Source organism: Danio rerio, chromosome 8, assembly GCF_049306965.1.
Source record: "Danio rerio strain Tuebingen ecotype United States chromosome 8, GRCz12tu, whole genome shotgun sequence".
Classification (NCBI taxonomy): domain Eukaryota; kingdom Metazoa; phylum Chordata; class Actinopteri; order Cypriniformes; family Danionidae; genus Danio; species Danio rerio.
Genome location: NC_133183.1, coordinates 36,603,446 through 36,629,123, shown reverse-complemented (window position 1 = coordinate 36,629,123; position 25,678 = coordinate 36,603,446). Strand labels below are relative to the sequence as shown.

The 25,678-nt window shown below is 36.5% G+C and overlaps 2 protein-coding genes and 2 long non-coding RNA genes across 10 annotated transcripts in view; 2 read left to right on the top strand and 2 right to left on the bottom strand.

The window, feature by feature from the left end:
- LOC137496369 (uncharacterized) overlaps window positions 1-25,678 on the top strand; it is a 39,832-nt gene that overhangs the window by 8,701 nt on the left and 5,453 nt on the right. The gene's annotated exons all lie outside the window — the stretch shown is intronic.
- Window positions 2,104-4,089, bottom strand: LOC100329825 (E3 ubiquitin-protein ligase RBBP6). Of its 3 annotated transcripts, XM_073909043.1 has the most exons (7): window positions 3,542-4,089; window positions 3,252-3,348; window positions 3,073-3,148; window positions 2,838-2,926; window positions 2,701-2,761; window positions 2,459-2,598; window positions 2,104-2,363 (listed from the first exon to the last, which is right to left on the bottom strand). In XM_073909043.1, the coding sequence occupies exons 1-7, from the start codon at window positions 3,699-3,701 to the stop codon at window positions 2,189-2,191; spliced, it is 798 nt and encodes a 265-aa protein (XP_073765144.1). In that variant the 5' UTR covers window positions 3,702-4,089; the 3' UTR covers window positions 2,104-2,188. The 3 variants fall into 3 exon arrangements, with proteins under 3 accessions (XP_073765144.1, NP_001373472.1, NP_001373471.1); NM_001386543.1 differs by lacking the exon at window positions 2,701-2,761 and having other exon boundaries at window positions 3,542-3,891; NM_001386542.1 differs by lacking the exons at window positions 2,701-2,761; window positions 2,838-2,926 and having other exon boundaries at window positions 3,542-3,891.
- Window positions 6,820-14,097, bottom strand: LOC100006815 (E3 ubiquitin-protein ligase RBBP6-like). 4 transcript variants are annotated; one of them, XM_073908991.1, is made up of 7 exons: window positions 13,768-14,097; window positions 13,478-13,574; window positions 13,299-13,374; window positions 7,556-7,644; window positions 7,419-7,479; window positions 7,177-7,316; window positions 6,821-7,081 (listed from the first exon to the last, which is right to left on the bottom strand). In XM_073908991.1, exons 1-7 carry the CDS (start codon window positions 13,925-13,927, stop codon window positions 6,907-6,909), a joined length of 798 nt encoding a protein of 265 aa, XP_073765092.1. In that variant the 5' UTR covers window positions 13,928-14,097; the 3' UTR covers window positions 6,821-6,906. The 4 variants fall into 4 exon arrangements, with proteins under 4 accessions (XP_073765093.1, XP_073765092.1, XP_073765094.1 ...); XM_073908993.1 differs by having other exon boundaries at window positions 6,822-7,081; window positions 13,670-14,097; NM_001386523.1 differs by lacking the exon at window positions 7,419-7,479 and having other exon boundaries at window positions 6,822-7,081; window positions 13,768-14,067.
- On the top strand, window positions 15,038-25,381 carry LOC108190972 (uncharacterized). 2 transcript variants are annotated; one of them, XR_012384528.1, is made up of 13 exons: window positions 15,038-15,150; window positions 15,417-15,580; window positions 16,685-16,852; window positions 17,137-17,198; window positions 17,482-17,557; window positions 17,859-17,935; window positions 18,260-18,337; window positions 18,635-18,707; window positions 19,030-19,107; window positions 19,429-19,512; window positions 19,852-19,906; window positions 22,970-23,021; window positions 24,597-25,381. It is a non-coding gene; the product is annotated as an uncharacterized lncRNA (long non-coding RNA). The 2 variants fall into 2 exon arrangements; XR_012384527.1 differs by lacking the exon at window positions 19,852-19,906 and having other exon boundaries at window positions 24,597-25,380.

Genomic DNA, 25,678 nt, shown 5'->3' with positions numbered 1-25,678 from the left:
CAAGAAAGAGACTTTTAAACGATATTGATGAACAGTTGATATGATCTATTAAAAGTCAGTGATGCTAACAGTTAATCATCTTGTTTGCTTTCAGGCTCTAGCACTGGCAGAACAACCTACATGAGAAGACCATGGACAAAAGCAGACGTGAAGGCTGTAATGAGTTCAAAAGACTGATTATTATTATACACATTTTCATTTTTTTTCCTTGTCACAGAGTGACAATATTTAACCATTTTCAAACCCACTTCTGTTCCATGCCAGTGCTTCACAGTCCATCATCACTCTAGGGTAGTCTCTACATTGCTCTACAGTTTGCCTCTGCTTCTCAACCCATGTCTGCCACTACTCCACAGTCTGGTACTGCTCCACAGTCCAGGTCCACGTCTGCTTCATGAGCCTGGGCAATACCCATCACACAAAAATACATAACCCACAAATGCAGTCCCTCAGACTAAACATTTACAACAGTGTTGAGTAGCAAAAAGACATGTTTTTTGTTTTTTATTTACATGTTTGAAAATGGTCAAATATTGTCACTGTGACAAAAAAGTGAAAATGTGTATGATATTAATTAGTCACATTATAACACATTATATTACTGTCACATTACGAAATTTAGTTTTTAATCTGTTTTGTGTTCATATCATTCTGTATGTATCATTCAATTTGTGGAATCAAACTTTTATGTCTAGTTTTATCTTTTTTTCTTTTTATCTATCTTTTTATCTATTTTTATCCATCTATTTTTTGTTCTTGTCAGAGCGATAATAGTTGATGCATTTCATAATAAAATGTATATACATGTTTAGTTCCCCTGCTGTTTTCCTGGACTTCAAAAGTAAAATAAAAAAAGTTTATTTTTTTATTTCTGTCATTGAGTGGCAATGTTTTGTATTTGACAGTATTCTAGTGCACTACCATGTTGTGTTCTAGTATAAATATTTAAATTTGAAAAAGAATAATCTGTTGAACGACTTAATTAAATTTTAAAATACCATTAGTTTGTTTATAAGCTGTAATCATTCATTCATTCATTTTCTTTTCGGCTTAACCCCTTTATTTATCAGGGGTTTCCACAGTGAAATGAACCACCAACTTATCCAGAATATGTTTTACGTTGCGGTTGTTCTTCCAGCTGCAACCCATCACTGGAAAACATCCATACACACTCATACACACACACTACGGACAATTTAGTGTATTCAATCCCCTGTACCGCTTGTCTTTGGACTGTGGGGGAAACCGGAGCACCTGGAGGAAACCCACTCCAACACAGAGAACATGCAAACTCCACACAGAGTTCACAGAGGGGAACATTTGTGTTCTGGCCAAGTAAAAGAATAAAATAATGAATATGTTATCGTACAGTTGTGCTTCTGGTTGTTCATGGTTGAAGGTTCTTTGCCAATTATGTTCTTTTTTTATCTGAAGTTGCCTTTCAAAATATCTACTGTCCTATAAAATAAGAGCAAAGGCCCTTAAACAATTAACTCTTCATACTTTAATGTTAAAATGCTGTCTTTTTCAGGTTATTGTTCAACAGTACATTAAACAGATTGTTTAACTGATACAACACAATAAGCCTACAGAATTGTTAAATCAAAAGTGTATTTTAAGCAAAATAGTATTTTGTCATTTAAGAAGTGACAGGCAGAACCTTAGCAACTGAGATGGGTTTAGCAGGTGTCTAGCTGAGGAAAGCCAGAGTCTGTTCTGTTGTCACCCTTACTGCAATAGCAGAATAGTGTGATATGTAAAATGTGTTAATCAGTCCTTTTAAACCATGAAGGGGCTAGGTTTGTGTGTAACATGTAAACAGACCTTGTAAACCATGATTTTGTCTGTCCCCATAAGCCTGTGAAATGTCACATAGTTAATTTGAGTGTGTTGTGAAACTAAAATTGCTGTTTTTAAGCGTTGTTTGCCTTTTGTAGCTCAAATAAAAAATTTTGGCACAAGTTTTATGTTCGTAGGATGTTGGCAAAGGTATGTCCCCGTAAACCACCAAAAAGTCACATTGACCTCATAAACCATGTATGCCTGTATGTGTGTGTGTTTGTTGCACTGCTGGAGTGAAGGTTAACCAGTCCACACAGTTCATGCGGCTATAATCTTTATTATCTTTTATTAATAAACTATGTACAATATTTACACGTCGGCTCCAGGTCTCTTGGAAGAAGGTCTCTCAGCGACGTGGTCTCTTCTGGTCGCCGCGCGTCTCTGGTGAAGATGGGGAGCGGGACCGTTTCCCTCCGGCGTCCCGGACCGAAGATGCCGCACCTGCTGAGGACGAGGAGGGCAAAGGCTCGGTCTGGCAGGAGAAGGACGGCCTCTTTCTCTTCTCAGCAGCATAGGCCTCACTGAACAGATCGAGCGCAAACACACACAAGCAGACATCATGTGAGATTTGGACAAACACTAGAACATGCGGCTATGCCAAGTACAGTTTACTCACGCGTCTATGATGGGAATGACGTATCGGCCGCTGCCGTCTATCATGACTCCCTTTCGGTCTGGGTCGTCCACCTCCAACAGGAAGCTGCGGGGAATCCCTGTGCTCTTCCGGATGCGCTTGTGCGGCGCGGAGCGGCTGCCCTGTGAATTGAGGAGTGACAGTCAAACTCTGAGCAAACAATCTGACTGATGAGGACAAGAGCTCAAGTTCACAGCAACCGTGAGCTTGGAAAACCCAGTTACCACATTAGTGGGGCAGTGCCTAATGTGGTGTCCCGGGATCCCAAGCAGCCTCATGGCCTCACTAGTGAACATCAGAACCATGAGAATCAGCTCAGACATCTCTCACAAAGCAAACCTGTCAGTGTCTGAACGCTCACCTGCTGGAGTAGTAGCACAGGCTGGACTGGTACATCACCGCTTTCAGCTTGTCCTCCTCTGACGCCTTTGCCTCAGCCAGATTCTCAGTCTGTTTCACAGGCATTTGCACATTTGAATCTTTTTCACCCTCAACCCTTCAAACAATCTCAAATCTCCCTAAGAAGCTGAGTGCGTGTGCGTATATTGTGTGCTTTACATTGCGTTTTGCTATTGTGCTATTCATTTGTTCAATACCTTCAACAACTGCTCCAGTGAGAGGAGTGAAGGATCAGCTCTAGGTGAAGGTTCACGCCAGCGTCCAGCTTGATGTCTGCAAAACAAAGGAGCTTGTGTGACTAAAACACCAGGGACAGACCAGGAGTCTTCATATAACATCTAACAGAGGACGCGTGTGCTCATTTCACAGCACTTACCCAACAAATCTTCTGTTTGAGGACTTCAGTCCCGCCGCAGGGATCCGTCTGATGATGACCGACGTGTTTTTAGGGATGAGAGCATCATCTGTGTATTCTGACAGCAAAATAAAATCAGAATCAGCACATAATTATGGAGCACGGTATACTTTGAGAGCCATTAGCCTTTTAAAACAGCCAAAACATCCCTACATGTCAGCATCAGCACCACCTTACAGCTTCCAGAAGTGTCTGATGTAACGCATCTAATGTTAGCGTAGAACAGTTGAAGTGTCTTTTCCTCAACTCACCTTCATCAGTCTGGGCGTTGCTGATCTTCAGCTGGCAGAACTTCAGCCTCTTGCTCCTCATGATCTGCCGCTTCAGCTCCCCCGCGCTGATGTTGAGGCCTTCAAACTGGAGCGAGTCGTAGGTGAGTCGACTCTGGAACCTGTAGTGAACACAAGACATACTGAACACAAACACAAAGCACAGCGTAATAAAAAGGGTCAAACCTGAGTGATGGGAACAGCAGGCGATCAATCGACGTATCCAACGATCAATAATATCGATAATCTGGAAAAATTGTCACGGAGGACGCAGAGATCAGATGCCAATCGACACAGCGAGATTCAAACAACACCCACAGGACGGTTGTCATGGATGCTGATGATGAACACGTGACGCATGCGCTGTACAACTTCCGGCAATATTATCATTACTAATATTAATTTTATTGATAGTAGTAGTAAAATCATTGCGATAAGTATAATAAAATAAACAGCAGAACAGTTGGCCATCTCTGAATAATACACAGCGACGTTTCCCTGCACGAACGATTCAGGCCTTCGCCAAGAAGACTCGGGTGAGTCGATGATTCAGGGATTGATTCAACTGTCCGTTCATCCTATTGGCTTCTTTGGCTGAATGAATCGTTCAATGCTTTACTCAAATAAAGCGGCCTCTTGCTGCCACCTATTGGGGGTTTGCTTTTTTGTTTTCAAAAGTACTTTGACACTTTTTTAAAGGCACCTTTAAGTTCATTTTTGCACAAAAGCTCGTCTCTGTGCGTTCCAAATGGTTTGAAATTTCCTTAGCACATGGTTTTCTTGATGCGTTTGAAATTTTCAATGTAAATCCACTCGTACTTGCATTTGATCTTTATTATGCCTTAAAATCAAAACTATACTAAAGGTGTCTTATCCAAATGCAGATTTTCATTCAAAACGTTATGACAGAACCATATTACTTTACAGTGGCCCATGGATATATATATATATATATATATGTGTGTGTGTGTGTGTGTGTGTGTGTGTGTGTGTTGCTTGTTTCTTATTTACCCATGCAGTGACTTTTAGGCATAAATACTATGTAGGCTTGCTAAAGGGTTGCATGAGAAATGTCATCATCGTGAGAGCTTGACTTTTTTTTTGTCGCTGCCTTTAGTTGTGGTGAAATGAGATGCATCATGTCGTTTATCTGTTTGTGCAGTCTGTACCTTCATTTCTAAATCGTGTGGCATCGTACTTGAAGCCAAGTCATTTAGCCCAAGGCATAGTTGTCTTAGAATGAGTAGTTTGCTGATCAAATTCCACATTTTGATGAGGCAAAACACATCTTGGATGTTTTAATTACTATTTTAGGTGAAAAACAAAACAATGAGATTTGTGTAAAATCTAAAGTTAACCAAGTCCAGCCCGCCATCTTGTCCTGCCTCTCAGTTCTCTTAAGCCTTGGGCCGGCTCTGTGAAGTGGCCTCTTTTGGGCTCATCATTGAAGACCGGACGAGCTGCAACATTTCGTTCTGCCAGGTTCTGGGAGTAGATGAGCATGTCATCGGTCTAGACTATGGTCAACTTGTGAAGTTACTCATACACCTCCGCTCATGGCATATTACCATTAAAATGAAACTTTTCCAGCAGAATATGACGCTCTAAAAAAAAAAAACTCCATCGGCACTGGTAACTATGAAAAACACGACTGAGCACTAATGGTACACTCAACAATTTACACTGACATTTGAAGGATCACCTGACATTAAAGACTGACGTAAGAACGCTGGAGGAACATCAAATTTTAACACGGAAGAGTTTTTTTTGTCTCTCTCAAATTAAAGCAATATTTCTTAATCTTGTTGTTTTTTGTTTTTTTTTACTGTACAGTTGCCCCAGGTGTTTATCAGGTGTGATGCCTGCTCATCTGACCTTTGACCTCGGCACTCAACTGCTGCCAGTTTTCTTTCAATGCCATGAGATTTCTGAATTCTACATGCAGGAACCGATGCATTCCTTTTTTTTCCTTTTTTTTTTTTAAACAAAACAGATATGGCAGACACGGCCAAACATTGAAACTTTGGAGGGCATTGAGGGGAAAAAAAAGCACAATATCATCAAGGGGAATAAAAGGTTTGATCAAAGCGTGCGTTTACACACGTTCATTTAAATATGGACAAGACCAACATTGGGTTATTTTTGTTATTAGATTTAAAATGCACGGACCCTATTTGACCCAGTGTTCATATATACATATGTTTTTATGAATGAATATTTTTGCATATAAAAGATAATAAAAGACTGACTAGACAGATTAGATAGTTTAATAGACAGATTGACACGTGTAGTCATTCGTTCCTGTGTATTTGATGACTAGCTTCCAGCAGTATCTGGCTGCAGACTTGCATGCAATCTGAGACACAAAGCACTCAGCGGAGCTAGTGAGGTCACTGTGAGAGGCGGGGTTAGGGGTGCACACTCACTGACAGCCTAGATTTAGCCTGGTTTTAACCAAGCCGTCTATTAGACTTTTAACCCTTATGTATTGTTCATAATGTTCAAGTGGCTGTTTTTGCCCCCAATGACCTCCATTATAACTAAACTTGTTTTAATTGCAAAGCCATGACACCAGATAGTAACTCATTCTTTATTGTTGGTGGTTTCCCTGTTGGGATGAGATAAAATGAGTCATTTTTACTTTTGATGGTCAGTTGGCACCTTTAAACACCCCAAAAAAATGCTTGCTGGGATGGTACCAAGAGGCTGTGCTCACTTCTGGACAGAGGGGGTGTAGACTTGCAGCTAGTGCCGATAAGAGGTGCAGACGCTGAGGCTGTTCTGTATGCGAGTGTTGAGGTTTTGAAACATCAGCTGACAACGTGTAGGTAGAGAGTAGCAGGTTCTGGGAGTAGATGAGCTTGTCACCGGTGTAGACTTTGACCGACTTGTGAAGTTACTCACAAGACCTCCGCTTATGGGACATTACCATTCAAATGAAACGTTTCCAGCAGAATATGACGCTTTAAAAAACTCCATTGGCACTGGTAACTATGAAAAACACGACTGAGCACTAATAGTGTACTCAACACTTTACACTGACATTTGAAGGATCACCTGACATTAAAGACTGAAGTAAGAACGCTGAAAAAAACCCATCAGATTTTAGCCCAGAAGAGTTTCTCTTTTCCTAAATTAAAGCAAAACTTCATGATATTGTGTTTATGAATTCATTCGTGTGTGTGTGTGTGTGTGTGTGTGTGTGTGTGTGTATGTGTGTGTTGCACTGCTGGAGTGAAGGTTAACCAGTCCACACAGTTCATGCGGCTATAATCTTTATTATCTTTTATTAATAAACTATGTACAATATTTACACGTCGGCTCCAGGTCTCTTGGATGAAGGTCTCTCAGCGACGTGGTCTCTTCTGGTCGCCGCGCGTCTCTGGTGAAGATGGGGAGCGGGACCGTTTCCCTCCGGCGTCCCGGACCGAAGATGCCGCACCTGCTGAGGACGAGGAGGGCAAAGGCTCGGTCTGGCAGGAGAAGGACGGCCTCTTTCTCTTCTCAGCAGCATAGGCCTCACTGAACAGATCGAGCGCAAACACACACAAGCAGACATCATGTGAGATTTGGACAAACACTAGAACATGCGGCTATGCCAAGTACAGTTTACTCACGCGTCTATGATGGGAATGACGTATCTGCCGCTGCCGTCTATCATGACTCCCTTTCGGTCTGGGTCGTCCACCTCCAACAGGAAGCTGCGGGGAATCCCTGTGCTCTTCCGGATGCGCTTGTGCGGCGCGGAGCGGCTGCCCTGTGAATTGAGGAGTGACAGTCAAACTCTGAGCAAACAATCTGACTGATGAGGACAAGAGCTCAAGTTCACAGCAACCGTGAGCTTGGAAAACCCAGTTACCACATTAGTGGGGCAGTGCCTAATGTGGTGTCCCGGGATCCCAAGCAGCCTCATGGCCTCACTAGTGAACATCAGAACCATGAGAATCAGCTCAGACATCTCTCACAAAGCAAACCTGTCAGTGTCTGAACGCTCACCTGCTGGAGTAGTAGCACAGGCTGGACTGGTACATCACCGCTTTCAGCTTGTCCTCCTCTGACGCCTTTGCCTCAGCCAGATTCTCAGTCTGTTTCACAGGCATTTGCACATTTGAATCTTTTTCACCCTCAACCCTTCAAACAATCTCAAATCTCCCTAAGAAGCTGAGTGCGGGACTTCCGGTTCCGGGGCGCATGGAGAAGGCTGCTCTTGTCTAAGCTCCAACAATCCTCCAAATAATTTAATACAATCGATCCTCAGATTTAATAATTACCTGTCAAAAAGTGTTTTCAAGAGATTCAAGAATACATTAAGCCTTGATAATGCCAAAAAACCCGAAAAAAGAAGGCAAAATACAAGAAGAAATAGACGACGTCCACGGCAAAGCTGGCAACGCAGAGGAGCTGAGGCAAGTTGTCAATAAAGGTGGCACAACTTCTCCAAATAATCAAGACATTATAGACGCTATAACAGCTTTAAATGCCTCAGTCAATCAAAAATTCGACACCTTTACGCAAACGATTGCAGAATTACGTACGACACTGACAACTAACACAGAAAAAATTGCATCGATTGAAGAGGCTTGCACTGACCACGAGGTACGCCTGTCAGCAGTACAAAAACAGTGTGCGGAACTGGTGGATGAATGCAAACGCCTCAGAGAAAAAACCGATGATCTCGAATCCCGCTCCAGGCGTAATAACATTCGACTTGTGGGAATTGCTGAAAAGGAAGAAAGCGGTAGACCCACCGAATTCATCGCGGAACTTCTCCCAAAACTGCTGGGCCCAGAAAACTTCATCAAACCAATACAGGTAGATCGAGCACACAGAGCGCAGCGAAGATTGAAGGATGATCGGCCGAGAGCATTTGTCATCAGATTACATCACTTCCAAACGAAAGAATTAATCATGAAGTTGGCTAGAGAGAAACCCCTGGAATACAAAGGATCAAAAGTGCATATCTTTCCAGACTTGACGACGGAGGTGTTAAAGCAGAGATCTCGATTTGCCGAAGTCAAAAAGACATGCAAGATCAATGGCATCAGACATGGATTCCTTTTTCCAGCGTCATTCATCTTAACCACAAAAAATGGCGAAAGTAAAACATTTGATTCACCAGAGAAAGCAAGCTCCTACCTGTCGCGTGTGGTGAACAACTGATCAGCGAATTAAAATAAGAAACACGAATGTGCAAATCTTAAATAAACATAAATAACGTTGACAATGACATTGTATGTTCTGGTGAAATAAGAGGATCATATCGAATATAATTTTACTCTTTAATTGTATGGAGGAATACGAGTTTGTATGTTTTTTTCCCTTTTTTTCTTCTTTGCTTCTCTCAATAAGGAATACGGAAGATTACGTTGCTTCGGTGGTGAGTTATCCAGCAGTAACGTGGAACTAAGCCATCTGACGTTAGATGTGGGGAGGGGGGAAATTGGGGTGTTCATCTTTGTATTTTCCTGCTTTGTCAGTTGTTCTTGGGAAGGGGTTACAGTTAAAGTTCTTGCGAAAGGCCTGTTGATTTATGTTAACTTTAGTCGGATGCCAAGATGGAGATTTTTACTTGAAAACCCAGAATAGTTCAAACAGTCAGAGAAAATGTAGTAAGGCTTTTAACCTGGAATGTCAGAGGCATGAATCACCCAGTGAAAAGACGTAAAGTTTATAATAATATAAGCAAGCTATGCGCCGAAATCATATTTCTGCAGGAGACTCATATAAAACAGACTGCTAAGGCACTTCTTAATCCTCATTGGGCAGCTCAAATATATCAATCAAATTTTTCTAACAAAACTAGGGGAGTGGCGATTATAATAAAGAAAAATGTTCCATTTATACATAAACAGACAATATCCGATAAATATGGCAGATACATAATCGTTCGTGGAGAAATAAACGCAGTCCCTATTACATTGGTTAATTTGTATGGTCCAAATTACGACGACCCTTCTTTCTTCAATAAACTCTTAGTTAAAATACCTGATGCGGCTTTACAAAATGTAATTATTGGGGGAGATTTTAATTGTGTCATTGACCCGATAAAAGATACGCGGCCTAGTCGTACCTTTAAAAGCAAGTCTGCAGCTGCGTTAAATAATTATTTTAGGAATATTAATATGGTTGATATCTGGAGGCATTTAAATCCATATTCTCGAGAATATTCATTTTATTCTTCAGTGCATAAATCCTACTCTAGAATAGATCTTTTTGTTGTAGATTCCAACTTAATAAAAATGGCTTCATCCTCCCAATATCACAATAGATTAATTTCAGATCATGCCCCATTGTCACTAGATTTAAAAATAAAGTTGGAAAAAGGAACGTACTGTTGGAAATTCGATAACTCGCTTTTAAATGATAATTTTTTTTGTAATTATATAACTGAAAAAATTGGGTATTTTTTATCTGAAAATGACAATGGCAGCGTTAATGAATCTGTATTATGGGATTCAATGAAAGCTGTAATTAGAGGTGAGATAATCTCCTTTCAAAGTAGAAAGAACAAAGAAGATAAAAAGAGATTAAATGAAATAGATGATCAGATCACTAAATTAGAAGAAAACTATAAAACTAACTTATGTTCAAAGACATTGAAGAAAATAGTAGCATTGAGAAGTGAATATAATTCTATTCTTTCCAAAACAATTGTTAAACAAATTAATCAAATTAAACAACGTCAATTTGAACTTGGTGAGAAGCCTCAAAAACTTTTAGCTCGTCAACTAAAGCAAGCTCAAACAAAAAAAGCCATTTATAAAATTCAAACTGAAAACGGGGAAACGATAACCGACCCTAAAAAAATAAATGAAAGCTTTGCAGAATTTTACAAAGAGGTCTATACATCTAATGGAAACACGGACAGAAGTGAAATAAACAAGTTTTTAAGTAATATTAATCTTCCTCAAATAAGTAAAGAAGCTGCTGAAACGTTAGAGAAGGATATCACCCTTAATGAGTTAAATGAAGTAGTGAAAAATCTCCCGGTTAATAAGTGCTCAGGCCCCGACGGATTTAGTGCAGAATATTATAAAAAATTTTGGGGGATTTTAGGTCCAATCTTTCTCCGCGTGATTAATTACTCATTTTCTCAATCGATACTCCCCTCAACGCTTTACAACGCTACTATATCACTAATACAAAAACCCGGACGAGACAAAATGAAAGTGACATCATATCACCCAATCTCAATTATCCCAATCGAGACAAAAATCCTTAGTAAAGTCTTAGCCAATAGATTACAACAATATATATGTTCGGTCATAAACCACGACCAAACTGGATTTATGCCAAATAGGCACATACATTCAAATTTAAGACGTCTTTTTAATATAATTTATACGAAACATACAACTAAAGCATGTGTAATTTCATTAGATGCTCAACGTGCATTTGATCAAATTGAATGGTCTTATATGTTTGCAACTTTATCTAGATTTGGATTCGGAGACAAATTTGTTCAGTGGGTTAAAATGTTATATGCTAATCCAAAAGCTTCAATCCTCACAAACTCTACACTATCACCTTCATTTCAATTGTATAGAGGAACACGCCAAGGCTGTCCCCTATCCCCTTATCTTTTTGCCTTAGCTATAGAACCATTGGCTGCAAGTATTAGACAGAATAGTCAAATCTCTCCTATTTTAATTAATAATAGACCCCAATATATATCATTATATGCAGACGACGTGCTTATATATATGACAAAACCGGAATTGTCCATTCCAACCCTTCTAAATGTATTAGAATCATTCAAAAAATTGTCAGGTTTTACAATAAATTGGGACAAAAGTGAGTTAATGCCCCTTACGGAGGATAATGATATACATTTTTTACAATCGACTCCATTTAAAATAACTCATAATTCATTTAAACATTTAGGAATTAATATTACAAAAAAGGCAGAGGCTTTATTAAAATCCAATTGGCACGTTAAATTAAATCAGTTAAAAGACAATATAAAATTTTGGATGACTTTACCAATTTCTATGGTAGGAAAAATTAACGCAATTAAGATGGTAACACTTCCCCGATTCTTATATTTATTTTTGTCCATTCCAGTTTTTATTCCAGTTAAACTATTCACAAAATTAGATTCCATAATAACTTCATTTATATGGAATTATAAAACTGTTAGGATATCTAAAAAACACTTATGTAAATCTAAAGTAAAAGGAGGATTCAACCTTCCTTCGTTCAAACATTATTATTGGGCTGCAAATTTACAGTCCCTTGCTTGGTGGAGACATACTCCAGAAGACATTAAAGAAATACCAGAATGGGTTTTACTAGAAAGAACCTCCTGTAAGACAACATCATTGAGAGCTTTACTGAATAGTCCATTAAAAGTTGAATCAAAAATCTACACAGATAATTTTGTGATAAATAACTCTCTCAAGATATGGAAACAGATTAAACTGTCCCTCAGTCTCCCAAATACTTATTTGGATTGCCCAATAAGTTCAAACCATGCCTTTATTCCTGGAACTCTAGACAAAACATTTACACGTTGGAAAGAAAAAGGATTAGTATATATAAGAGATTTATATGTTGATAATAAATTTGGCTCATTTAGTCAGTTAAAATCAAAATATAATCTTCAATCCTCTGAGTTTTTCAGATATTTACAAATAAGGGATTTTACTAGGAAAAATTTTCATGGTTTTGAAAATATGCCCATACACCAGACACTTGAGAATATAACAAAACACAGCCCAATAGAAAAAGGTACTGTCTCTTTTTTCTATAACTTATTATTGGATGAGGTTAATTCAAACACTGACAAAATTAGGAAAGAGTGGGAAAAAGAGCTAAATACAGTAATATCAGATGAGTCATGGGAAGATTATCTTTCCAAAATTCATGATTGCTCTATCAACACGAGACACAGACTGATTCAATTTAAAGTTGTTCACAGACTGCATTATTCTAAAGTGAAATTAAATAAGATTTTTCCAAATTCTTCCTCATTGTGCAACAAATGTAAAAACTCTGAAGGTACACTGGCTCACTCATTCTGGTCATGCCATAAACTTAGCTCATTTTGGCAGAGCATTTTTAATTTTATATCTGAAGTATACGGGATAAGTCTGTCACCAGATCCAAAATTGGGCATTTTCGGAGACACCTCAGAAATAGGAGATAAATATATATCACAGGCAGTATCTTTGTGTATGATATTAGCAAAGAAAATAATTTTACAAAATTGGAAGTCAGATTATGTGCCTGTTTTTGAAATATGGGTTAGAAGCTTAAGTTTCATGTTGCCCATGGAGGAAATGCGATATGGGATGATAAACAAACTAAACACATTTTTAAAAATCTGGAGCCCTATTATGTTCTATATCAGTAATGCTAACTTGTAACTTTTTATAAGTGAGATTGGTCTGGAGTAAATCGAATTGTGGAGCCTATGCATTTCTCTGTAAATTATTTTTGTTTCATATTTAATTCTATTTATTTCCTTATGCTTTCTGGATGATGTTGTATTATGTTGTATCTGACTATTTGTATATTTTGAAATGGCCTTTGTAACCCCCCTTATTTTTATTTATTTATGTAGTTTTTTTTTTTTTTCTGTTTATGTTGTTGATTATTTCTTATGCTAAAAACAATAAAAAGATTTAAAAAAAAAAAAAAAAAAAAAAAAAAAAAAAAAAAAAGAAGCTGAGTGCGTGTGCGTATATTGTGTGCTTTACATTGCGTTTTGCTATTGTGCTATTCATTTGTTCAATACCTTCAACAACTGCTCCAGTGAGAGGAGTGAAGGATCAGCTCTAGGTGAAGGTTCACGCCAGCGTCCAGCTTGATGTCTGCAAAACAAAGGAGCTTGTGTGACTAAAACACCAGGGACAGACCAGGAGTCTTCATATAACATCTAACAGAGGACGCGTGTGCTCATTTCACAGCACTCACCCAACAAATCTTCTGTTTGAGGACTTCAGTCCCGCCGCAGGGATCCGTCTGATGATGACCGACGTGTTTTTAGGGATGAGAGCATCATCTGTGTATTCTGACAGCAAAATAAAATCAGAATCAGCACATAATTATGGAGCACGGTATACTTTGAGAGCCATTAGCCTTTTAAAACAGCCAAAACATCCCTACATGTCAGCATCAGCACCACCTTACAGCTTCCAGAAGTGTCTGATGTAACGCATCTAATGTTAGCGTAGAACAGTTGAAGTGTCTTTTCCTCAACTCACCTTCATCAGTCTGGGCGTTGCTGATCTTCAGCTGGCAGAACTTCAGCCTCTTGCTCCTCATGATCTGCCGCTTCAGCTCCCCCGCGCTGATGTTGAGGCCTTCAAACTGGAGCGAGTCGTAGGTGAGTCGACTCTGGAACCTGTAGTGAACACAAGACATACTGAACACAAACACAAAGCACAGCGTAATAAAAAGGGTCAAACCTGAGTGATGGGAACAGCAGGCGATCAATCGACGTATCCAACGATCAATAATATCGATAATCTGGAAAAATTGTCACGGAGGACGCAGAGATCAGATGGCAATCGACACAGCGAGATTCAAACAACACCCACAGGACGGTTGTCATGGATGCTGATGATGAACACGTGACGCATGCGCTGTACAACTTCCGGCAATATTATCATTATTAATATTAATTTTATTGATAGTAGTAGTAAAATCATTGCGATAAGTATAATAAAATAAACAGCAGAACAGTTGGCCATCTCTGAATAATACACAGCGACGTTTCCCTGCACGAACGATTCAGGCCTTCGCCAAGAAGACTCGGGTGAGTCGATGATTCAGGGATTGATTCAACTGTCCGTTCATCCTATTGGCTTTTTTGGCTGAATGAATCGTTCAATGCTTTACTCAAATAAAGCGGCCTCTTGCTGCCACCTATTGGGGGTTTGCTTTTTTGTTTTCAAAAGTACTTTGACACTTTTTTAAAGGCACCTTTAAGTTCATTTTTGCACAAAAGCTCGTCTCTGTGCGTTCCAAATGGTTTGAAATTTCCTTAGCACATGGTTTTCTTGATGCGTTTGAAATTTTCAATGTAAATCCACTCGTACTTGCATTTGATCTTTATTATGCCTTAAAATCAAAACTATACTAAAGGTGTCTTATCCAAATGCAGATTTTCATTCAAAACGTTATGACAGAACCATATTACTTTACAGTGGCCCATGGATATATATATATATGTGTGTGTGTGTGTGTGTGTGTGTGTGTGTGTGTGTGTGTGTGTGTTTGTTTTATTACATGGTGGGGACCTCAGCATGATAGCACACTCACAAAGTGGGGACCAAAAACATAGTGGGGACCGATCGCCCGGTCCCCACTATGTTTTGCCTTTAAAAGACTCAGGGGGCGTTGCTGATATGCCTAGTGCAGTTTTTTCACTGATCCCCACCTTGACCATTTACCTGAATTGAGTGTGTAAGTGTGTGTCGGCGCACTGCTCTATAGCGGTCCTGTAGTCGGATGGCGGTACTGCACCCTGACACACACTTGACGCAATTCACACACTCTGCCTACTGCACATGCGCAATCTCATAAATGAATCCGACTTTAATCAACTTAATTAAGATCTATCATCAAATTATTCGAATTTTTGGGTAAGTTAGAATGTTTTTCACCATCATAATGTAATAAAATAGGTTATATGACAAATACTTATGTTGCATATTTTGACAGTTATCAGGTATAGTTAATTAAATGTTTTAACGAATTTCCTGGGTGTTTTAATCGATGTTGTTTCAAATTACGTAATAATATAACACTGATAAGACACAAACTACAGTTCGGTATGTAATTTAACTTGTTTACACGAGTAAAAGTTACTCGCGCTAATGTGCTAACTGCCCGGTGCTACGTGAGTCAGAGGCCGGGGTGGAGTGCATGAGCCGCGGTCAGACAGTCACCAATCACCGGGCGGCTAAATGGATCGACGGAGGATAAAACCATTAAAAGATGCGGAGAAACACATCACCAGCTCCACTGACAAGACCCATTCACTGGAAACCGAATATATAGAAGGTTACTAAGGTATGTTTTCATAGTTCTTGTATCGTACTTTTTAAATGGTTAATTGCTTTAAACATTTAACGTTAATCCTGAAATAACACTATTATATACTATTTATACGTTAATGTAGTAATATAGAGGTTATAATTAAAATGTGGGGCTATCTGGTCCTAGAAATGTACTTAATTTATTGTTCTATGACGTGTAGAAACGTTTTATTTTAGATAAATAATTATAATAAACTCCAACTTAGTGTAAAACATATATAAAAGTACATAAATGTTCACTGTGTGTGTTTTATTTATTTATTTGCTGTCAACTGGTAGCCTTTTACAATAAGGTTAAATTAGTTAATGCTGGTTAATGCATTTACTAACATGAACAATAAATAATACTTTATTACAGTATTTGTTCATGTTTGTTAACTTTAGTTAATGAAAATAAAGTTGTTCATTACTAGTTGAACACGCACAATGCATTAATTATTGCAATGCATTATTACTGGTACAAGCATGAATTTAGATTTGAATAATGCATTAGTAAATAGTAAATGTTAAACTGATTAATAAATGCTGTACATGCATTGTTCATTACTAGGTCATGTTAGTAAGTACATTAACTAATAAAATCTGATTGTAAAGTGTGACCTGTAAACAATTGAAGTGGAAAAAAAGTTCTTTAAAACTGTCCTAAGAAAGAAGAACAGGTGTTCAATAGTATTAGAACAACATTGAGGAAAGGTTCTGATCCACTTCAAAAGGTTTACTGTATTTATAATTCACACACAGAGAGGATGCTAATGTGAGGTTTTTGTAGTTTTTGAACCCTACACATTTCATTAAATCTTTTAGGTCAGAGTTTGCGTTGTCCACATTTATTAAAGGAAGTTTTGTGGTTGAGTACAAATGATAGAGCTTGTGGAAGCAAAGCATATATGAGATATAATAAAAATACTGTCTTTATGTTTGACTTTATATGGTAAAACAAGAACAGGTGGTTAAGTGTTTTCCCCATTCAAATGTACATGTATATATTATATTCATTGTGTTTGTATTCATGCCATAGTTTAGCTTTTTATTGCTATGAGAGGGCATAATTAAAATGTTGCTTGCTCTTTTCTCTTAGTTTTGCAGCATTGATGCCGATCATGAGGACGATCTGCACCCTAACTGCACTGTCAATAAGATCGTTGTTCAGAGAAAACCTCATTTGTGCCTTTTTGCAATCAGGGATATTTTCTTTGGAGAGGAAATAACGTTTGACTATGGCGCATGTGATTGGCCTTGGAGAAAGGTTTGACATTTTGATTACTTAATACATTAATCCTTAATACATTCAGCAAAGCTAAGAGTTTTTTAATGTTAATATAGATTAAGGGTAAATCTGTTCAAAAATAAAGAGTTTGCATCATCCATAAGAGATAATGAAATCAATCTCTTAATATCTTCTTCTTGTCTTAATGGGTAAAAAAGTTTAATTAATTGGGTAATGCTTTACTTTAAAGGGGGGTTCATAAGACTGTCATGAAAGCTTTATAGTCATGACATGACTTATATAACAAAGCTGTTTTTAAATAGCTTTCATTGAAGGATGCCCATATGACTGCAGAAGAAAACTGCTCCGACAACTCTCTGATGAGGTATGTTTATTAGTATTATTATTATTAGTAGTAGTAGTAGTAGTAGTAGTAGTAGTAGTAGAAGTTGTTGCTGTAGTAGTGCATTTAATTGTAATTATTTAACTTAGTGTGTGTCCTAATTTATGAACATATGCAATAGTGTAACATTGTGGGGACCAGAGGCATGTTAGAGAAGCTGTGAAACACACTTAGTCCTCAATACACACTCAGTACGGTCTGACATAGTGGGGACCGGAACCCTTGAGTACTGCTGTCTAACTAATATAAATGTTTTTATTTTCAGCTTATATTGAAGGATGACCATATGACAGAGGAAGAGAACTGCTCTGCTCCAGTACGTGACCCACAACTCTGATGAGGTGTGTTTAATGTTGTTGTTATTATTATTAGTAGTAGTAGTAGTTGTAGTAGTTGTTGTTGTAGTAGTAGTGCATTTAATTGTAATTATTTTCTTAATCAAAATCTAGAAATGAAATAGAGTGTGTGTCCTAATTGGTGAACCCATGCACTAGTGTAACATTGTGGGGACCAGAGGCATGTTAGAGAAGCTGTGAAACACACTTAGTCCTAAATACACACACAGTACGGTCTGACATAGTGGGGACCGGAACCCTTGAGTACTGCTGTCTAACTAATATATATATATATTTTTATATTCAGGTTTGCTGAAGTATGACCGTATGACAGAAGGAGAGAACAGCTCTGCTCCAGTACGAGACCCACAACCCTCTGATGAGGTGTGTTTATTAATATTGTTGTTGTTGTTGTTGTTGTTATTATTATTATTATTATTACTAGTTGTTGTAGTAGTAATAGTAGTTGTTGTTGTAGTAGTAGTGCATTTAATTGTAATTATTTAACTTAATCAAAATATAGAAATGAAACAGAGTGTGTGTCCTAATTGGTGAACATATGCACTGACTTTGTGGGGACCAGAGGCATGTTAGAGAAGCTGTAAAACACACTTAGTCCTGAATACACACACAGTACGGTCTGACATAGTGGGGACCGCGACCCTTGAGTACTGCTGTCTAACTAATATATATATTTTTTATTTTCAGCTTATATTGAAGGATGACCATATGACAGAGGAAGAGAACTGCTCTGCTCCAGTACGTGACTCACAACTCTCTGATGAGGTGTGTTTAATGTTGTTGTTATTATTTTTATTAGTAGTAGTAGTTGTAGTAGTTGTTCTTGTAGTAGTAGTGCATTTAATTGTAATTATTTAACTTAATGAAAATCTAGAAATGAAACAGAGTGTGTGTCCTAATGTATGAACATATGCACTAGTGTAACATTGTGGGGACCAGAGGCATGTTAGAGAAGCTGTGAAACACACTTAGTCCTGAATACACACAGTAATGTCTGACGTAGTGGGGACCGGGACCCTTGAGTACTACTGTCTAACTAAAATATATATTTTTTATTTTCAGCTTTTATTGAAGGATGACCATATGACAGAGGAAGAGAACTGCTCTGCTCCAGTAGGAGAACCACAACTCTGAGGTGTGTTTATAATAATAATAATAACAATTATTTTTAATATTATTATTATTATTATTAGTTGTAGTAGTGATAGTAGTTGTTGTTGTAGTAGTGGTGTATTTAATTGTAACTATTTAACTTAATCAAAATATAGAAATGAAACAGAGTGTGGGTCCTAATTGGTGAACATATGCACTGACATTGTGGGGACCAGAGGCATGTTAGAGAAGCTGTAAAACACACTTAGTCCTGAATACACACAGTAAGGTCTGACATAGTGGGGACCGGGACCCTTGAGTACTGCTGTCTAACTAATATATTTTTATTTATTTTTTTTATTCAGCTTTGATTGAAGGATGACCATATGACAGAGGAAGAGAACTGCTCTGCTCCAGTACGTGACCCACAACTCTCTGATGAGGTGTGTTTAATGTTGTTGTTATTTTTTTTATTAGTAGTAGTAGTTGTAGTAGTTGTTGTTGTTGTAGTAGTAGTGCATTTAATTGTAATTATTTAACTTAATCAAAATATAGAATTGAAACAGAGTGTGTGTCCTAATGTATGAATGTATTTACTAGTGTAACATTGTGGGGACCAGAGGCATGTACCAGAGGCATGTTAGAGAAACTGTGAAACACACTTAGTCCTGAATACACACAGTAAGGTCTGACGTAGTGGGGACCGGGACCCTTGAGTACTACTGTCTAACTAATATATATATATATATATTTTTATTATTCAGCTTTTATTGAAGGATGGAAGGATGACCATATGACAGAGGAAGAGAACTGCTCTGCTCCAGTAGGAGACCCACAACTCTGATGAGGTGTGTGTATAATAATAATAATAACAATTATTATTATTATTATTATTATTATTATATTATTATTATTATTAATATTATTAGTTGTAGTAGTAATAGTAGTTGTTGTTGTAGTAGTGGTGTATTTAATTGTAATTATTTAACTTAATCAAAATATAGAAATGAAACAGAGTGTGTGTCCTAATTGGTGAACATATGCACTGACATTGTGGGGACCAGAGGCATGTTAGAGAAGCTGTGAAACACACTTAGTCCTCAATACACACACAGTAAGGTCTGACATAGTGGGGACCGCGACCCTTGAGTACTGCTGTCTAACTAATATATATTTTTTATATTCAGCTTTTATTGAAGGATGACCATATGACAGAGGAAGAGAACTGCTCTGCTCCAGCACGTAACTCACAACTCTGTTATTGCATATCAGATTCAACGAACCGTTTACTACGGATTTCATGTAATTTTGATAACTGTGCATTAATCAGATGTCATCAAGCTGCTGTGCCGTCAGCCAATCGTTGTATTGCTGATAATGATTTTGAGGATCGATAGATCTGTCACAACACACAGTCACAACACCTCTCAGATCAGTTTAATCTGATTCGCAAACTTTTTTGAAGAACCAAATTAGCCTAAGATGAGTTATCAAGATTAAAAGATCCAGGATCTGTAATATATTCTTAGATTATTTAAGCGAGGTCCGAAGAACAGACCCCTGGACCCTTGAGTACTACTGTCTAAATTATATTTTTCAAAATAAAAATTATAAATTATATATAAAAATATATAAAATATTTTTTATAAAATATTTATAAAATTATATATAAAATATATATTTTTAATTATATACAGTTGAAGTCAGAATTATTAGCCCCCTTGTTTATTTCTTGTACTAAATTTCTGTTTAATGGAAAGCAGATTTTTTAAACACATTTCTAATCATAACAGTGTTAATAACTCATCTCTAATAACTGATTTATTTTCTCTTTGCCATGATGACAGTAAAAATTATTTGACTAGATATTTTTCAAGACACTTCTATACAGCTTAAAGTGACATTTAAAGGCTTCACTAAGTTAATTAGGGTAACTAGGCAAGTTATTGGAGGGATAATAATATTGACCTTAAAATGGTTCATAAAAAATTAAAACTGCTTTTATTCTAGCTGAAATAAAACAAATAAGACTTTCTCCAGAAGAAAAAAATATTATCAGACATACTATGAAAAAATTCCCTGCTCTGTTACACATCATTTGGGAAATATTTGTAAAAAAGTTTTAAAAAGGTGGGCTGACTTCAACTGTATATACTTTCATATATATATATATACAGTTGAAGTCAGAATTATTAGACCCCTTGGAATTTTTCTCTTCTTTTTTAAATATATCCTAAACGATGTTTAACAGAGCAAGGAAATTTTCACAGTGTGTCTGATAATATTTTTTTCTTCTGGAGAAAGTCTTATTTGTTTTATTTTGACTTGAATAAAAACAGTTTACATTTTTTTAAACACCGTTTAAAGGACAAAATTATTAGCCTCTTTAAGCTATATTTTTTCTCGATAATCTACAGAACAAACCATCATTATACAATAACTTGACTAATTACCCTAACCTGTCTAGTTAACCTAATTACCCTAGTGAAGCCTTTAAATTTCACTTTAAGCTGTATAGAAGTGTCTTAAAGAATATCTAGTCTAATATTATTTACTGTCGTCATGGCAAAGAGAAAATAAGTCCATTATTAGAAATGATTATTAGAAATAGTTATTAAAACTATTATGTTTAGAAATGTGTTGAAAAAAATCTTCTCTCCGTTAAACAGAAATTGGGGAAATAATAAACAAGCTGTCTAATAATTCAGGGGGGCTAATAATTCTGACTTCAACTGTATATAAAGAGTTTCATTGCAGAACGAGATATATCCATTTAAAAAAATGTTGGTAATTTTGACATTATTTTTCAGGACATCAACAGTCAAGTTCATTCACAATTTTTGTACATTAAACTATAACTTGAGCTCAGTGAAGGCCAGGAACACAATATTTTCAAATCCAGGATATTTTTTATTTAATTTTATGTCTATAATTAAGTAAAAAAAAACATGCCAAAATGCTACATATTAATCCAACCCACATTGTCAAACATGGAATAATATATGCAAAGATTGATTAATAATAATAAGATTCTAAGTTAGATTTGGCCAGAATGTACACAACATAACATAACATACTGTAACTTTATTTTTTTTTTTTTTTGCAAAACGCTACATCCACCTGAGGCTATATTATACTACATTAATACCATTACCAAAAGCTAGTGAATCAATGTTTTGTTTGATAAGTAAGATTAAGTTAGTTAGATAAATGACCTTTAGCTTGGTACAGAAAGAGTGGGGGGCGGCTCCTTCCACACCGCTGCAGAAAACCAAACCTGTATGATTAGAGCGGGCGGAGCTGAGTCCGTGACACAAACTTGCCTCGCTATGTCATATTTAATGAATTATTTCACTGTAATAATAATAATAGCTTATTTATTTGGTTGTGAAAAAGCTAAACCGTTTTCTCCATAACAACATGTGCCCTTTAAGTTCCTTTGTAATAAATCAACAACAACAAGAATTAATTTTAAATAATAGGTGCAACCGCATAAATAAATCTTCAGATAGGCTACTCAGCTACATTTAAGAAATTATTTAAAAAATAAACTTATAAAGAACACTTGCAGACAGGTATCTTGTGATGGGGAGTAGGAAAAAAGGCGCTCCTAGGCCTTCTCTTGACATCAGCGGAGACTCGTTCCCTGCTGCATTTGTGTATTGTTGACGCAGAAGTATCTTATTCTGGTCCACTTTTGTGGCCTTTTTATAATTTTTTGTGAAGTTGAAGACTTCATCTTCTATCGCTAAATCAATGAGCAAACTCTGAGCACTTCACCGGCGATGACTCTCTTCCCAGGGGATGCTGAGCTCGCGCCGCATCCTGAACGCTCTCTAACTGTTATATCGCACTTTGTAAAGAAACTGGTCTGACGCATATTGCGTTTCGTGAAAAAAAATACGTTTTGTACTTGGCCTAAAATGTGCATTCTTAAATGTTATTAATGGCAGCAATTGACACATAGATTAAGGTACATCTGAACAGTGATTTCCAATAATAAATTCCAAATGTCAAAAAATGCCGTTTATCGCATTTTGCAACCAAACTCTTCATATGTATGTGTGTGTTATGACTGTATGACTGCAGAAGAGAACTGCTCTGTTCCCACAACTCAGTTTTTCTGGGACTTGAAAACAGACGCTCAGCAGATTTTAAAGGGGGGAATCTTGATCAAATCGTGGGTTTACACACAAACATGTAATACAGTGCCAGATTTTCTGGATGTTATATACACATTTGTATTTGCAAACATATACCATATTGTTTTAAATGATGTATTTTTGTGTGGGTTTTTACATTCAGAGAAAGTTACAGTGGATCTTGATTTTGGAGGAGGTGAAGTCCAATCTAAAAGGTAAAAATATTATTTATTTTTCTGATCAGAATTTTTCTTTTTTCAGAATGTTTATTTTTATCATGATATGTATGTGCTATGTTTGAAAACTATTTTTAAGCTACCATCACACGCTTTTACCCATTAAAAAGAACAACACAAAATCAAATAAATATTTTGGTAAGCTTTATGCAGAGAAGTCAACTCTCAGACTTGATTTTTACTTTCAGAGTCCCCTCAAGTATCATCACCATGGTACAGTGTCTGTGAAGATAGTGATGCAGACCCAGCATTCACAAAAAAGAGAGTTAATTTGTGACTGACTTGTTTTATTGTACAAGTCCAAATGCACAAGCTCATTTACATAACATGTAGGGTAAAACTGGACAGAAGCACATTACTTCCATGATGATTTCAGTACAGTTGCACTTGATGTCTCATTTCATGTTAGTTAAACAATATTGCTAAATACTTTGAAAAAATATACTAATTGCATATCTGGTTACACTTTATTTTGATAATTTACTTTACTACTACTACTACTACTAACTACAAGTAACTGCAACTACTTGTCAACTAACAGCCATTAGACTGTCTGTTAGAATCAACACTGCTAATGCTCTACTAAATTTATATAAGAATTAGTCATATTGTACTAATTTTGAGCGTAACCTAACAGTCTGCTGTACTATTTACTGAGACCAATGAGAGTCAGTTTTATTGAGGTAACCTTAACTGTCAGCTAATACTCTACACTCTAAAATTAATAAAAATAAGTAATAATAATTAAATTAGCAGTTTTTCATAATTTGTTTTTATGAAATCTGTTTGTTTCTGCTTTTGAATTGCATTATGGGATCTTGATCTTTCTTCCAACAACTTTTAATCTTAAAAAGTAAAAAAAAGTGACTTTTTGTTTGGGTTGTTGTTGTATATTATGCTACAGAAACCTTGTAATAAACTGCCGGTACATTTTCTGTTATTCTAAAGACTTATTTATCTCTATATATTATTTCTTATACATTATATTATTTCAAACTACTAAAATGTCAGTAAAAGTCACTTTGTTAAACTGTAGAGTTGAATTTTCAACATCAAAAGTGCACAGAGCAGAGATCAACATCCCATAATGCAATTCACCACCACAAAAAAAACAAAAAAAAAAAACACTTGTAAATCACAAAATACAGGAACTGGTAATGAACAGATATCTGTTACAGTGTAGTGTTTTGAGCTAAACTTGAGCTAACAGTCTGCTAATACTCTACTGATAATCAGATGAGCGTTAGTCTTATTGAAATACTCTAATACATAATACTTTACGGTGAGATAATTAACGTAGTTGCAGAGTTACGCATAGTTAGAAGAATGTCTAAACTGGACTATGGAATAAAGTGTAACCCCATTAACCAGATTTGAAGTTAATAGGAAGTATTTTTTAATCCATCTCCATCTTAAGTATTTTTAATAATAGGCAAGACATATTTTTCTAGCATTTTCTATCACAATATTAAACTAACATAACAGCACATGTTGTAAAAATGACTGAACATTTATGCAACTAAAACCACTTTTTTATATTTTAACCACCCATAGGTCCCATAAAGAGAAGATCCTGGAGCAAACAGGAAGTACATGCTGTGGTGAAAGCTGAACCATTGGCTCTAAAAACCAGAGATCAGCTTTGGATTTTTATATTAAAAACTGAATCTCGGCTCTTTAGATAAAAAATCTGAATAACACTTTTATAGTAAGTATACACTATACATCATTAGTTTAGCACTAACTCTACATTAATAGACTTTAGGAAGCAGTTTATAAATACAGCTTCAAACGCTGTATTCTTGACTTGACTTAATTGTATTTTCATGCTTTGTTACTGATTCATTTTTCATTACTATATTATGTATTGCATTATTTACAAACTATTTGTATATAAGAGTAGTTGGTGGTTTTTAAGATAATTCAGAATGAGTTATTAAATGATTAATAAACTATTCAAATGAGCATTTATACATGTTATATTCAGGCATATAGTAATTGTAACCATGTGTGTTAGTAAATGCTATAATAACACAACTTTATGCAGTTTTGTGACCTAAGGACTGTTTATAGTTGATAAATCCCTTATAAATGTCAATTTAAGGCTCAGTATCTAATGAACAATAAATCTTTGCAATCTTATTTAAAAAATTCTGTAAAGTTTAAACATTGCAAAATAAAAATACAACATCATTTCAAAACAACAATTAACAATATGACAAGATTCATTTCAGTGTTTCTGTGATGTTTGCACTGTACAGTAATTTTATATTTTGATAAGATTGCAAAGATTTATTTTTCATTAGATAGTTTCATTTGTGTATCTTGAAATTAATGGGAAAAAAAAATATATATATATATCTTCTTTGGCCTTAGGATTGCGGGGTCGGCTCTTTTTGGAACAAGTCCTTCAGTTTTAGACTTGTCCATATGATAACGACTTTTTTACACCTTCCGGCCAGCCTGTCATATGGGCCTGTCACACTCATACACTAGGGACAATTTAGCCTTCCCAATTCACCTGTAGCATGTCTTTGGACTGTGCCTTTGCACCCGGAGGAAACCCACACGAATGCAGGGCGAACATGCAAACTTCTCACAGAAATGCCAACTGAACCGAGGTTCAAACCAGTGAC

What these genes read in the sequence shown, in the direction of transcription:
- LOC100329825 (XM_073909043.1), bottom strand. Translation starts at nt 3,701, where the DNA reads ATGTCTTGTGTTCACTACAGGTTCCAGAGTCGACTCACCTACGACTCG. An exon ending in CACTGGAGCAGTTGTTGAAG is followed by an intron (nt 2,927 to 3,072) that starts GTATTGAACAAA and finishes CCTGTGAAACAG; the next exon opens with ACTGAGAATCTGGCTGAGGC. An exon ending in GTCATTCCCATCATAGACGC is followed by an intron (nt 2,364 to 2,458) that starts GTGAGTAAACTG and finishes CGATCTGTTCAG; the next exon opens with TGAGGCCTATGCTGCTGAGA.
- LOC100006815 (XM_073908991.1), bottom strand. Translation starts at nt 13,927, where the DNA reads ATGTCTTGTGTTCACTACAGGTTCCAGAGTCGACTCACCTACGACTCG. An exon ending in CAACGCCCAGACTGATGAAG is followed by an intron (nt 13,575 to 13,767) that starts GTGAGTTGAGGA and finishes TTTTGCTGTCAG; the next exon opens with AATACACAGATGATGCTCTC. An exon ending in GGCACTGCCCCACTAATGTG is followed by an intron (nt 7,317 to 7,418) that starts GTAACTGGGTTT and finishes CTCAATTCACAG; the next exon opens with GGCAGCCGCTCCGCGCCGCA.